Source organism: Jaculus jaculus, chromosome 13, assembly GCF_020740685.1.
Source record: "Jaculus jaculus isolate mJacJac1 chromosome 13, mJacJac1.mat.Y.cur, whole genome shotgun sequence".
Lineage (NCBI taxonomy): Eukaryota > Metazoa > Chordata > Mammalia > Rodentia > Dipodidae > Jaculus > Jaculus jaculus.
The window spans coordinates 70223759-70237383 of NC_059114.1; the positions used below are offsets into that span (position 1 = coordinate 70223759).

The 13625-nt window shown below is 43.2% G+C and overlaps 2 protein-coding genes across 2 annotated transcripts in view; one reads left to right on the forward strand and one right to left on the reverse strand.

Moving 5' to 3' along the window:
* Positions 1-13625, reverse strand: part of Wdr70 (WD repeat domain 70) — a 266830-nt gene that overhangs the window by 251488 nt on the left and 1717 nt on the right. Inside the window, exon 3 of the mRNA XM_045132810.1 lies at positions 8138-8221. Coding sequence (XP_044988745.1) covers positions 8138-8221 — 84 coding nt within the window. The remainder of the gene's footprint in view (positions 1-8137; positions 8222-13625) is intronic.
* LOC123454185 (protein PBDC1-like) lies at positions 10421-11173 on the forward strand. Its single transcript, XM_045132811.1, has one exon. The coding sequence runs from the start codon at positions 10495-10497 to the stop codon at positions 11086-11088; it is 594 nt and encodes a 197-aa protein (XP_044988746.1). The 5' UTR covers positions 10421-10494; the 3' UTR covers positions 11089-11173.

A 13625-nucleotide genomic window follows, 5' to 3' on the forward strand; every position in this document is an offset into this window, starting at 1 on the left:
AAGCAGGGCTGCAAATTCAAGACGAACCTGGGCTACACAGAAAGATCTGGTCTCAAAAACATCAAAAAAGGGCTAGAGAGATGGCTCAGTGGTTGGGCACTTGCCTGCAAAGCCTAAGGACCCCGGTTTGAGGCTCGATTCCCCAGGACCCATGTTAGCCAGAGGCACAAGGGGGCGCATGCATCTGAAGTTTGTTTGCAGTGGCTGGAGACCCTGGCACGCCCAATCTCTCTCTACCTGCCTCTTTCTCTCTCTGTGTTGCTCTCAAATAAATAAATAAAATAAACAAAAAAATCAAGAAATGATGAATATTACAATGTATTTTCCCACTATTTAAAAAATTTAGAAAAATTAACCAGGCATGGTGGTACACACCTTTAATCCTAGCACTTGAGAGACTTAGGTAAGAGGATCGCTGTGAATTCAAGACCAGCCTGAGACTACATAGTGAATTAATTCCAGGTCAGCCTTAGCTAGAGTGAGAACCTACCTCAAAAAAAAACGAATCAGAACAAAAAAAGAGAGAGAGAGCTGAGGAAAAGGCTCCCTGGATAAAGCACTTGCTGCACAACTGAGTACTCAGTTTAGAACTCCAGACCCCACATAAAACCCAGAAGCGGGGCTGGAGAGATGGCTTAGCGGTTAAGCACTTGCCTGTGAAGCCTAAGGACCCCGGTTCAAGGCTCGGTTCCCCAGGTCCCACGATAGCCAGATGCACAAGGGGGCGCACTCGTCTGGAGTTCGTTTGCAGAGGCTGGAAGCCCTGGCGCGCCCATTCTCTCTCTCACCCTCTATCTGTCTTTCTCTCTGTGTCTGTCGCTCTCAAATAAATAAATAAATAATTTTAAAAAAATAATAAAGACACTTGCTTACAAAACCGGCTAGCCCAGGTTCAATCCTCCAGTACCCACATAAGACCTGATCTGGAAATGGTTCATTAATAAATGAATAGCCAGGTATGGTGGCACACATCTTTAATTCCAGCACTTGCCAGGCAAAGGTAGGAGAATTGCTATGAGTTCAAGGACAGCCTGAGACTACATAGTGAGTTTCAGGTCAGCCTGGGCTAGATCGAGAACCTACCTCAAAAAAAAAAAAAAAAAACCAGAAGCAGCGGCCTCCTCCCCATCTGCTACAGAGAGGGGCAGAGACAAGAGATGTACCTGGGACCTGGGACATGGAAGGCAAGGAACAGAGAGATCAGCCGCATGTATCAAGCAATCAGCGTTCCATGTCCAACATGGAAAACAAAAACCCTCCAAAAGAAGTGAGGCAGATGCCATGTGCACGTGGAGACCAGAGAGTGTTCTCTAGTGTCATTCCTCAGGACTACTGACCTCCCTTCAGAAAGTGTCTTTTACCATATTGGGCTAGGCCGGCCAGGCAGCCTGAGGTTTCCTCCTGTCTCCATCTGTCCAGCATTGGCATTACAAGTACCTGCCACCATGCCTGGCATTTTTATGTGGGTTATGGAGATGGCTCTTGTAAGGCAAGCATTTCACTGTCAACCGGCCTTTAAATCTCTGTAATAATAAAACACTAACACTTTAGATGAAAAGAAAATTGGGTTTTTTTGTTTGTTTGTTTTTGTTTTTCGAGGTAGGGTCTCACTCTGGCTCAGGCTGACCTGGAATTCATTATATAGTCTCAGGGCGGCCTTGAACTCATAGTGATCCTTCTACCTCTGCCTCCTGAGTGCTGGGATTAAAGGCATATGCCACAATGCCCGGTTATTTTTTTAACTTTTTCTTTTTTTTATTTTTTAATGAAATCTATTAATTATAATTAGCTACATTTACTAAATATTAAGAAATATAACTACTGTGGTCCAAGCCCCGCAACCTAAGTATGAAAACAAAGAACAAGGTTTTATGTTCAAGATGTGAACAGTATCTTCCAAAGCATTCTGGAAGTACAAGCAAGGAATAATTGTCATACTGATAACTGGTCATTTTCCTGGAAGTAACTCCAAGAAAAGGGAATACATGATAGGCTCAAATGATGATTACCATTTTTTTTTTTTTTTTTGAAGCAGGTTATCACTCTAGGCCAGGATAACTTGAAAGTCATGGTGACCCACCTACCTCAGGAACAAGAAAGGCATGCACTAACACGCCCAGCAGATGCAGGTTTCAGAACACAAAGAAAGAAGGAAAAGAGGAAGCCGGCCATGGTGGCAACCGCCTTTAATCCCATCCCTAGGGAGGCAGAGGTAGGAGGATCTCTAGGAGTTCAAGGCCAGCCTGAGACTACACAGTGAATTCCAGGTCAGCCTGGGCTAGAGTGAGATCCTACCTTGAAATAACAGGAAAAAAAAAAAAAAATGAAGAAGAAAAAGAGGGAGAGAGGAAGAGAGGATATATTTGAAGGGAAAAATGTTCTTAACATATTTGAAACATAGTCAAGGGATGGAGAGATGGCTTAGTGGCTAAGGTACTTGCCATCAAAGCCTAAGAACTCAATAAAAACATGGTCAAATTTTTTTTTTTTTTTTTTGGTTTTTTGAGGTAGAGTCTCACTCTAGTCCAAGCTGACCTGGAATTCACTCTGTAGTCTCAAGGTGTCCTCGAACTCATGGCAATCCTCTTAACTCTGCCTCCCGAGTTTTATTATTTTTTAATTATTTATTTTATTTATTTGAGGGGTGGGCAGTAAAAGAAAGAAAGAAAGGGCATATCAGGCCTCTAGCTATTGCAAATGAACTCTAAATGCATGTGCCACTTTGTGTATCTGGCTTACTTGAGTCCTGGGGAACTGAACCTGGGTCCTTTGGCTTTGCAAGCAAGCACCTTAACCACTAAGCAATCTCTCTAGTCCCAAAGTAATTATTTTAATAAAAACATTTATTCCCCATATCACAATTCTAAAACAGGGCCTATGACTGTCTTAGTCCCAGACATACTAGCTTTCAAGAATATAAGACGCCAAGCGTGGTGGCGCACACCTTTAACCGCAGCACTCAGGAAGCAGAGGTAGGAGGATCGCCATGAGTTCAAGGCCACCCTGAAACTACAGAGTGAATTCCAGGTCAGCCTGGGCTAGAATGAGACCCAACTTCTGAGGGTGGGGGGATTATAAGAAACGGCCAGGTATGCTGGCGGCGCATATCTTTAATCCCAGCACTTGGCAGGCAGATATACGAGGATATGTGAGTTAAAGGCCAGCCTAAGACTACAGAGTGACATCTAGATCAGCCTGGGCTACAATGAGACCCTACCTCAAAAAAACTAAACAAGTTAAAAAATTCTTTAAGAAAAGCAACATCTAAAAAGAATCTGCATAACTTCCAGACATTTCACAACATGTACTTTAATGAGGCATTACAATAATTTTCTGCTTCAGCATTTAGAAAACAAAACAGTTCATACCCACATATTCAGACAATTAAACTTGCTATTAAAAGGGTCAAATTCAGGCCAAGCATGATGACACATGCTTGTAATCCCAGCACTTAAGAGATGGAGGCAGGAGAATCAGACAGACGTTCAAGGCCATCCTTAGCTACATGGGGAGGCCAGACTGGGCAACATGAGACAAAATAAATAAATAATAAAAGTGTTTATTTAAAGTCCAAATTCAATTTAATCTTGTCCAGTATTTGAGAACCTATGTTGACAGGGACCACAGAACTTATTTAATTTGAATAAAATAACCACTGTTCAAAACATTTTGTATTACTTGCTTGCCGGGCAGGGTGACGCACACCTTTAATCCCAGCACTCAGCAGGCAGAAGTAGAAGGAGCGCCATGGGTTCAAGGCCACCCTGAGATTACATAGTGAATTCCAGGTCAGCCTAGATAAGAGTGAAACCCTACCTCAAAAAACAAAAAAACAAAAAAAAAAAAAACCCTGTAAATCATGCTTGAAGGAGTACATTTAAGAACTGGGCATGGGGGCTCATACTTTGAATAGCAGCACTCAGGGAGGCAGAGGTAGCACTGCTATAAGTTCAAGGCCAGCCTGAGACTACATGGTGAATTACAGGTCAGGCAGGGTTAAAGTGAGAGCCTAACTCAAAAAAAAAAAAAAAAAAAATTAAAAACGGGGGACTGGAAAGACGGTTTAGCAGTTAAGGCACAAGCCTGCAAAGCCAAAGGACCCAGGTTCAATTCCCCAGGACCCACATAAGCCAGAAGTACCAGGCGGCACATGCAGCTGGAGTTCATTTGCAATGGGTCCATTCTTTCTCTCCCTCCCTCCCCCTATCTCAAATAAAAAAATAAAAATAAAATACATTATATATATCCCCTACCTCTGCCTATCAAGTGCTGGGATTAAAGGCCTGTGCCACCATGCCTGGCTTCCAAAACAAAAATTTTTTTTCAAGGTAGAGTCTTGTTCTAGCCCAGGCTGACCTGGAATTCACTATGCAGTCTCAGGGTGGCCTTGAACTCACAGCAATCCTCCTACCTCTGCCTCCCAAGTGCTGGGATTAAAGGCATGTGCTACCAGGCCCAGCTAAAAATCTTTTTTTTTTTTAAATTTCTAGGTTTGTTGAGCTAAGAGAATGGTATACCCAGAGAACGCATGGAAACCCTGTACCTTATGCAACATACCTTACACACTGTATCACTTCATCCATGTCTTTTAGAACAACAGCCTAAGTAAATTATTTCCAGTGGATCAGAGGCAAGGTCACAATCTGGGATCTATGAACAGCATCTGAACTGGAGTCAGTCTGCTATTAACATTAAGCAGATGATATTAGAACTGAATTGAACCAGGCGCAGTGGAACACGCCTTTAATCCCAGCACTTGGGAGGCAGAGGTAGGAGGATTGCTATGAGTTTGAGGCCACCCTGAGACTGCATAGTGCATTCCAGGTCAGCCTGGGCTAAAGTAGGACCCTACCTAGAAAAAATACAACAAAAAAATTTGAATTGAATTACTAAAAAACCCAGTTAATACCCACAACACAACTGCTGGCTTGATGTATAAGTAAAAACTCTCAAATATCTGGTGTTAGAGGTATTGAATTGTGGAAGAAAAATGGTTTGGTTTTTCCTATCAGAAGATATTTTTACTATGTTGTTTTTATGATTTTTATCACTTTAATATATATACTAGGGCAGGAAAGATGGCTCAGTGGTTAAAGGTGCTTACTTGTAAAGCCTGACAGGCCAGATTCAATCCCCTAGTACCCAAGTAAAACCAAATACACAAGGTGGTATGTCTAGACTTTGTTTGCAGTGGCAGCAGGCCCTGGCACATCCATATTTTCATATTCTTTCTCTCAGTCTCTCAAATAAATAAATATGTTTTAAAAACTACATACACTGGGCATAGTGGCAGATACTTGCAGTCCAGCACTTGGGATGCTAAGGCAAGAAGACCAAGGCTTTGAGGCCATCCTAAGATTCACAACAAGACCTTGTCTCCCACAAACAAGGCTGAGGATGTACCTCAGTGGTAGAACACTTGCCTACTCATATGCAAGGCCTTCCTTGAGTTAAAGCCTCTGCATGGGGAAAATAGAAAAATGCTAACACAGCTGGGCATTGGTGACGCACGCCTTTAACCCTACCACTCAGGAGGCAGAGGTAGGAGGACTGACATGAGTTCAAGGCCACCCTGAGACTACATAATGAATTCCAGGTCAGCCTGGGCTGGATGAAACCCTAACTTGAATCCCCCCCCACCAAAAAAAGAAAAATCCTAACATATTCGGAGGTGAAATGACACGACTGGGTTTTCTTCAAAATAATCATAGGGAAAACAAATGGAAATAAGACTAGCCATGAATGGTTACTCGTTAAAATCAGTGAGAAGTAAAGAGCAGTACATTACAGTACTTGTGGTTTCAAATTTCACATAAAGAAGGTATAAAGAAAAGGGGGGAGGGGAGCCAGGCATGGTGGCGCACGCCTTTAATCCCAGCACTCAGGAGGCAGAGGTAGGAGGATCGCCATGAGTTCGAGGTCACCCTGAGACTACTAGTGAATTCCAGGTCAGCCTGGGCCAGAGTGAGACCCTACTTCAAAAAACCGAAGAAAAAAAAAAAAGGAGGGGGGCCGAAGAGATTGCTTGGCAGTTAAGGCACTTGTCTGCAAAGCCAAAGGACCTGGTTCAATTCCCCAGGACCCATGTAAGCCAGATGCACAAGATGGCACATGTGTCTAGAGGTTGTTTTCAGTGGCTGGAAGCCCTGGAGCACCCTGTCTATCTCTGCCTCTTTCTCTTATAAATAAACAAAGTGCCAGGCATGGTAGTGCATGCCTTTAATCCCAGCACTCAGGAGACAGAGGAAGGACAATTGTCCTGAGTTCAGGGCCACCCTGAGAATACATAGTGAGTTTCAGGTCAGCCTGGGCTACCTCAACAATAAATAAATAAATAAACAAACAAACAAACAAACAAATGTTATGCGCATAGCTACCTTTTCACCACAAACGAAAAGATAATAGTAAATTCCAAACATTAGCTACTGCTATTAAACAATTCATTTAAAACCAACTGCTAGGCAGAGTGGTACACACCTCTAGTCCCAGGTACTTAGGAGGCTGAGGCAGGATAGCAAGATCCCATCTCAAACAGAAAAAAAAAAAAAAAAAAAAAACCAAACTAACTATGACAAGTACCCTAATACCGCTGACTTAATCCAGGTTTTCTAGGACTCCTGTCAGATTGCTAGTCCTTCTGTTCTACTGCACAGACCCTTCCAGTGTAAGAATGATCCAAATTAGACCCAAAGAAAGAAGAAACATCAGTCTCCTCTTGAAGAGCCTGAGATGATACCTAGAAATACCAAACATCTGGTATCAAGGCCATCTGGAAATAAAGCTTTCATTAAATGTCTGATACAACTCATTAAAGCAGGGTTCAACAGCAGCAGCCACCTTCACTGTATGTCCCAATTCTCTATACTGTCTGGTCAACAAGCAGTGGTGCACACAGCTCTGAGAGCCAGCTCTGGCCCAGACTTCCAAATACTGGTTCCACTGTAAGCAGGAAAGAAAAAAATGCAAGTCAGATAGGGGTGGGAGAAGAGATAATAAAGAAATGCTATCCTGGTTCCTATAAATTAACTGTAAATGATCATTTCTAAAAAGTTAGTATTCATAGGCTGGAGAGATGGTTTAGCGGTCAAGGTACTTGCTTGCAAAGTCCAAGGACCCAGGTTCTACTCCCCAAGACCCCCATAAGCCAGATGCACCAGGTGGCGCATAAATCTGGAGTTCATTTGCAGTGGCTGGTGGCTCCGGTACGCCCATTCTCTATCTGTGCCCCCCTTCCCTCCCTCTCTCTCCCAATTAAATAAATAAATAAATAATATTTTTAAATAGTATTCAAACATGCTGGGATTAAAAACGTGCACCACCACACCCAGCTGTTTCTTATCCTACTTAAATAAAACTTTAACCATGTTTAAAAAGGAAAAAATAGGGAAAGGAATATAATCAAATTATGTTCATAAATTTAAGTTCTCAATACAAAAGGCTAACAAAATATGATGTTCTGCTTAAAAAGGTCAATTTAGGTTAAGGATGGGTCATAAAAATTATGTTAATTTTCAACCTGGGCCTGGTGGCACACATCTTTAATCCCAGCAGAGGGATCAGGGAGGCAGAGGTAGGAGGATCACCATGGGTTCAAAGCCACCCTGAGACTACATAGTGAATTCCAGGTCGGCTTGAGCTAGAGTGAGACCCTGCCTCGAAAAACCAAAGAAAACTTCTTTGACTTTTCATTGACTGATGTGCCGGTATGCACGTGTGCACTCGCAAGTCAGGGCCTCTTGCCGCCGTGATCAAAAACAAGATGCTTGCGCCACTTCTTGCTCCCACTTTGCATGCACGACCTGGGAACTGAACCCAAGTCAGCTGGCTTTGCAAGCAAGTGCCTTTAACCACAGAGCCATCTTCCCAGCCCTCTCCCCACCCTAATTTTTTGTTGTTGTCTTTGGTATTGTTTTAGTTTTCAAGGTAGGGTCTCGCTTTAGCCCAAGCTGGCCTGTAATTCACCAAGTAGCCTGAGGCTGGCCTCAAACTCAGTGACTTCCTACCTTGGCCTCCTGAGTGCTCTGGGATTAAAGGTGTGCACCACCATGCCTGGATATTTTTGTTTCCTAATAGTCAACGTAATTACATGTTTATATAATATTTAAGCCAATAAAAGGAAAATAACTGAACGTCTTACCCAGTGTTTTCCGACTTCTTTCCACAGCTGTTCTTCGAGTCTGCTCAAACATTGCTTCCAAGTCGAATGTGCGAGCTTTTTTTCCTAAAACAGGAACAAGTAACAAACCGTGACTGACTTGCAATGAGCTACCTGAAAGCTCAAGGGACTCAGTATCTACTAACTGATCGATAGCCACTTCAGTCTACAGCAGGGTCCCACTCTGGTCCAGGCTGACCTGGAATTCACTACGTAGTCTCAGGGTAGACTCAAACTCACGGCGATCCTCCTACCTCTGCCTCCCGAGTGCTGGGATTAAAGGCGTGCGCCATCATGCCCGGCTACAGAGAATTTTTAATGGCATTCTTTTTTTGTTGTGTATTTCAATGCAGGATCTCACTTTAGTCTAGGCTGACCTGACCTGAAATCTTACTTTGTAGTCTAAGGCTGATCTCAAACTCACAGTGATGACCTGCCTCTCCCACCCAAGTGCTATGATTAAAGGCATGCGCCACCATGCCTAATGACATTCTAATTACTAAGACCAAGCTAAATATCCCTTATCCAAAATGTCTGTGGGATGCAGAAATGGCTCAGTGGTCAAAGGTGCCTGTTGGCAAATCGTCTGGGACTAGAACTATACTGGATTATCAGAAATCTTTGGATTTCAGAATGTCTGCATAGATATTACTGGTTGAGCATTCATAATCCAAAACACAGAACTATTTTTTTTCTTTTTTTCTTAATTTTCTTTTGTTTATTTGGGGACAAGCTCTTGCAGCACATCCTGGCCTTGAGTTCTCAATTCTCCTACCTAAGCTTTCCAAGTGCTGGGATTACAGGTATGCATAACCAAATGCAGCCAAATTCCAAAACGTTTTGAGTAGAGACATTAAGACTCCAGTATGGACTTTTTCAATTAGGAATGTTTAATTTGAACCATCAATTAAGCAGCCTTCTTCTCTAATTTACCTAGCCCCTACCCCTCAAAACAACACTAGTATGGAGCCGGGCATGGTGGCGCACGCCTTTAATCCCAGCACTCGGGAGGCAGAGGTAGGAGGATCGCCGAGAGTTCGAGGCCACCCTGAGACTACATAGTGAATTCCAGGTCAGCCTGAGCCAGAGTGAGACCCTACCTCGAAAAACCAAAAAAAAAAAAAAAAAACAACACTAGTATGTTAGCAGGGAAACAGGTATCTACACCATTGTTCCTGGAAGGTGAGAAAATGTTCCAATATATGGCAAAAGAGAACTTGCATGTATAACTAGGCTACAGACTTTAAAATATGACATACTAGTTAGCTCATTCTAATCACAGAGGCCCTTACAAGCAGAGCTGATGAAATGGCTCAGGGGTTAAAGCCAGATGCACAAAGGTGTGCATGCATCTGGAAAGTTCATATGGAGTAGCTGGAGGCCCAGGTGTGCCCATATTCCTTCTTCCTTTCTTTCTGTTTCTCCTTGTAAATAAATAATTTTTTTCAACAATTTTTAAGCCCGGGGCTGGAGAAATGGCTCAGCAGTTAAGGCATTTGCCTGCAAAGCCAAAGGATCCCGGTTCAACTCTCCAGGACCCACATAAGCCAGATGCACAAGGTGGCACATGCATCTGGAGTTCATTCACAGTGGCTAGAGGCCCTAGTGTGCCTATTCTCTCCCTCTCTCTCTTTCTCTCTCTTAAATAACTAAACAAAAATATATTTAAAAGAAATTAAGCCTGACATTGTGGTTCACACCTTTAATGGCAGCACTTGGGAGGCAGAGGTAGGAAGATGGCAGTGAGTTTGAGGCAAACCTGAGACTACATAGTAAATTTCATGTAGCCTGGGCTACAGCGAGAACCTACCTCCAAAATCAAGAAATCCTTACAGGAAGATGCAATATTGAAATAGGAAATGTTAAGATGGGACTAAAGAGATGGCTTAGTGGTTAAGGTGCTTGCCTACGAAGCCTAAGGACCTAGGTTAAATTCCCCAATACCCATATAAACCAGATGCACAAGGTGGCACATGCATATGAAGTTCATTTGCAGTGGCTAGAGGCCCTGGCATGGCCACTCTCTATCTGCCTCTCTCTCTCTCCAATAAATAAATAAATAAATAAAATATTTAAAAAGAAAAAGAAGGCTTGCTCGCGCGCGTGCTCCCTCTCTCTCTCTCTCTCTCTCTCTCTCCCCCCCCCCTCCCTCCCTCCCTCCCTCTCTCCCTCTCTCTCTCTCTCCCCCTCCCTCCCTCCCTCCCTCCCTCCCTCCCTCCCTCCCTCCCTCCCTCTCTCTCTCTCTCTCTCACACACACACACACACACACACACACAAGAAAAAAAAAATCACTTCCGGGAAGTTAAAGCCACACTTTCTCTGCTATTCTCGCTGTAACATGGAAGCTGCCAGCAGAATGGCTGAGCCGGTTTCTGGGGAGCTGGTATCGGTGGCCCATGCTCTTTCTCTTCCAGCAGAGTCCTACGGCAACAATTCTGATATTAAGATGGCTTGGGCTGTACGAGCAATGCAGCATGCTGAAGTCTATTACAAACTTATTTCATCAGTTGATCCACAGTTTCTGAAACTCACCAGAGTAGATGACCAAATTTACTCTGAGTTCCGGGAGAATTTTGGGAACCTCAAGGTAGATGTATTGGACCCGGAAGAACTCAAATCTGAATCAGCTAAAGAGAAGTGGAGGCCATTCTGTTTGAAGTTTGAAGGGGTTGTAGAAGACTTCAACTATAGTACTTTGCTACGACTGGATTGTTCCCAGGGCTACACTGAAGAAAACACTATCTTTGCCCCCAGGATTCAATTTTTAGCAATTGAAATAGCCCGGAACCGTGAAGGGTACAACAAAGCAGTTTCTGCCAATGTTCAGGACAAAGAAGGAGCGAACGAAGCTGTGAGTGGAGAAGAGAAAGATGAAAATGTTGTTGACAGTGGAGAAAAAGAGGAAGAAGTCAACAGTGAGGGAGAAAAATAGAAAACTATCCAAGGTGGAGAAAAGAGAAGTCAAGAAAGACATCAAGTGGAGTATCTGAGAAAGGCAGACAGGGAGCAGCACTGCAGGCACGTGAGTCAGCTGAGCCCATAAGTGTCACTGTGCTGTCTGTAGAGAGCTCTCTGGTTAAATGTCCTTGTTATCTGAGGATCCAGAAGGATCTTTCTAGCCAAATAACTCTCGGCGATCCTCCTACCTCTGCCTCCCGAGTGCTGGGATTAAAGGCGTGCGCCACCATGCCCGGCTCCATACTAGTGTTGTTTTGAGGGGTAGGGGCTAGGTAAATTAGAGAAGAAGGCTGCTTAATTGATGGTTCAAATTAAACATTCCTAATTGAAAAAGTCCATACTGGAGTCTTAATGTCTCTACTCAAAATAATCATGAGCTTTCCTGGGTATTCCTCTGTCTAAATTGTTAGTGGAGTCTGAATTCTTTCTTGATTTGTGGATCCTTGGTTTTGGTTTCTGATTTAAGTAAGAAATTTTATAAATAAATTACATTTTGTTTATAGGGTTATTTCTGTAACTGACTTTAAGAAGTATTTAAAGCTATTCAAATATTTTTGGGTCCATAATCTCATCACTATCTCTTATGTAAAACCACTTGTGTCTGCCTGTTAATTTTTCTCACTGTTCTCTATAATGAAGTTCTCCTAACCTGTTAAATTGTACCTTCCTGGTTTTGGGATTAAAAGTCCTTATATAACTGAAAAAAAAAAAAAGAAAATGCTAAGAGATTCAAAGCATGGAATGACTCCAGACACTGCACTTAACTTGAAGGTAGATGGGGCAGCATAAGGAATAGGACAGATGCTCTAAGGAGCTAAGAAACAGACACTAAAGTCCTGCTGCTGGGGGCTGGAGGGATGGCTTAGGGGTTAAGGCATTTGCTTGCAAAGCTAACGGACCCAGATTCAATTCCCCAGGACCCAAGTGAGCCAGATGCACAAGGTGGCACATGTGTCTGGAGTGTTTGCAGTGGCTGGAAGCCCTGGAACACCCATATATTCTCTCCACCCACCCAGCCCCGCCCATCTCAAATAAATAAATATTTTTTAAAAATCCTGGGCTGGAGAAATGGCTTAGTGGTTAAGGTGCTTGCAAAGCCAAAGGAACCAAGTTCAAGTCCCCAGGACCCACTTAAGCCAGATACACAAGGGGGCACACATATCTGGAGTTTGTATGCACCAGCTAGAGGCTGTGGTGTGCCCATTCTCTCTTTCTCTGCATATTTCTTTCTCTTTCAAATAAAGAATTAAAAAAAAAATCCTGCTGTTGGCCGGGTGGGGGGGGCTGACAGATGGTTCAACAGTTAAGAAACTTGCCTGCAAAGCCTAAGGACCCAGGTTCAATTCCTACTACCCACATAAAGCCAGATGCACAATGCAACACATGAGTCTGCAGTTTGTTTTCAGTGGCTAGAGGTCCTAATGTGCCATGCTCTTTAATCCCAGCACTCAGAAGACAGAGGTAGGAGGACTGCCTGGAATGCAAGTCCACCCTGAGATTACATAGTGAATTCTAGGTCAGCCAGGGCTCAAGCAAGACCCTACCTCAAAAACTAAAGAAGCTGGGCAAGGTGGCGCACACCTTTAATCCCAGCACTCAGAAGGCAGAGGTAGGAGGATTGCCATGAGTCCGAGGCCACCCTGAGACTACATAGTTAATTTCAGGTCAGCCTAGGCCAGAGTAAGACCCTACTTGAAAAACCAAAAAAAAAAAAAAAAACACCTAAAGAAAGAAAAGAGGGGCTGGGGAGATGGCTTAGCAGGTAAGGCACTTGCCTACAAAGCCAAAGGACCCAGGTTCAATTCCCCAAGACCCACATATATAAGCCAGATGCACAAGGTGGCACATGCATCTGGCATAAGTCTGCAGCAGTTAGAGGCCCTATCTATTCTTTCTCTCTGGCTCTTTCTTTGTCTTTCTCAACTAAATAAATGATATTTTAAAATATGTATAAACAAAAGAAGATAAGCTACTTTTGCCAGGTGTGACACCCTGAGACTACATAATGAATTTCAGGCCAGCCCGGGCAAGAGCAAGACCTTACCTTGAAAAAACAAAAAAGGAAATGCTATTTTTGGGGGCTGGTGAGACAGCTCTGAAGTTAAAGGCACTTGCTTGTAACACCTGATGACCCAAGTACCATTCCCCAGCTTTCACATAAAGCCAGATGCACAGAGTAGTTCATGTTAATGGAATTCTTTTGCAGAAGAAGGCAGAAGGCAATGATGCACCCATACACACACACTTTCTCTCCCTCTCTCTCTCTCTCTCTCTGTGTCTGTCTGTCTGTCTTTCTCTCATATAAATAAAAATATTTTTTAACTGTTACTTTTCTTTAAAAATATTTTTAAGCAGGACATGGTGGTGCATGGCTACAATCCCACATTCAGGAGGCTAAGGTAGGAGGGTTGGTGTGGATTTGAGACCAGCCTGGGCTAAAATGAGACTCTAACTCAAAAAAATGTATGTTTTATTTCTTTGCAAGCAAAGAGAGAAGGCAGAGAAAGAATG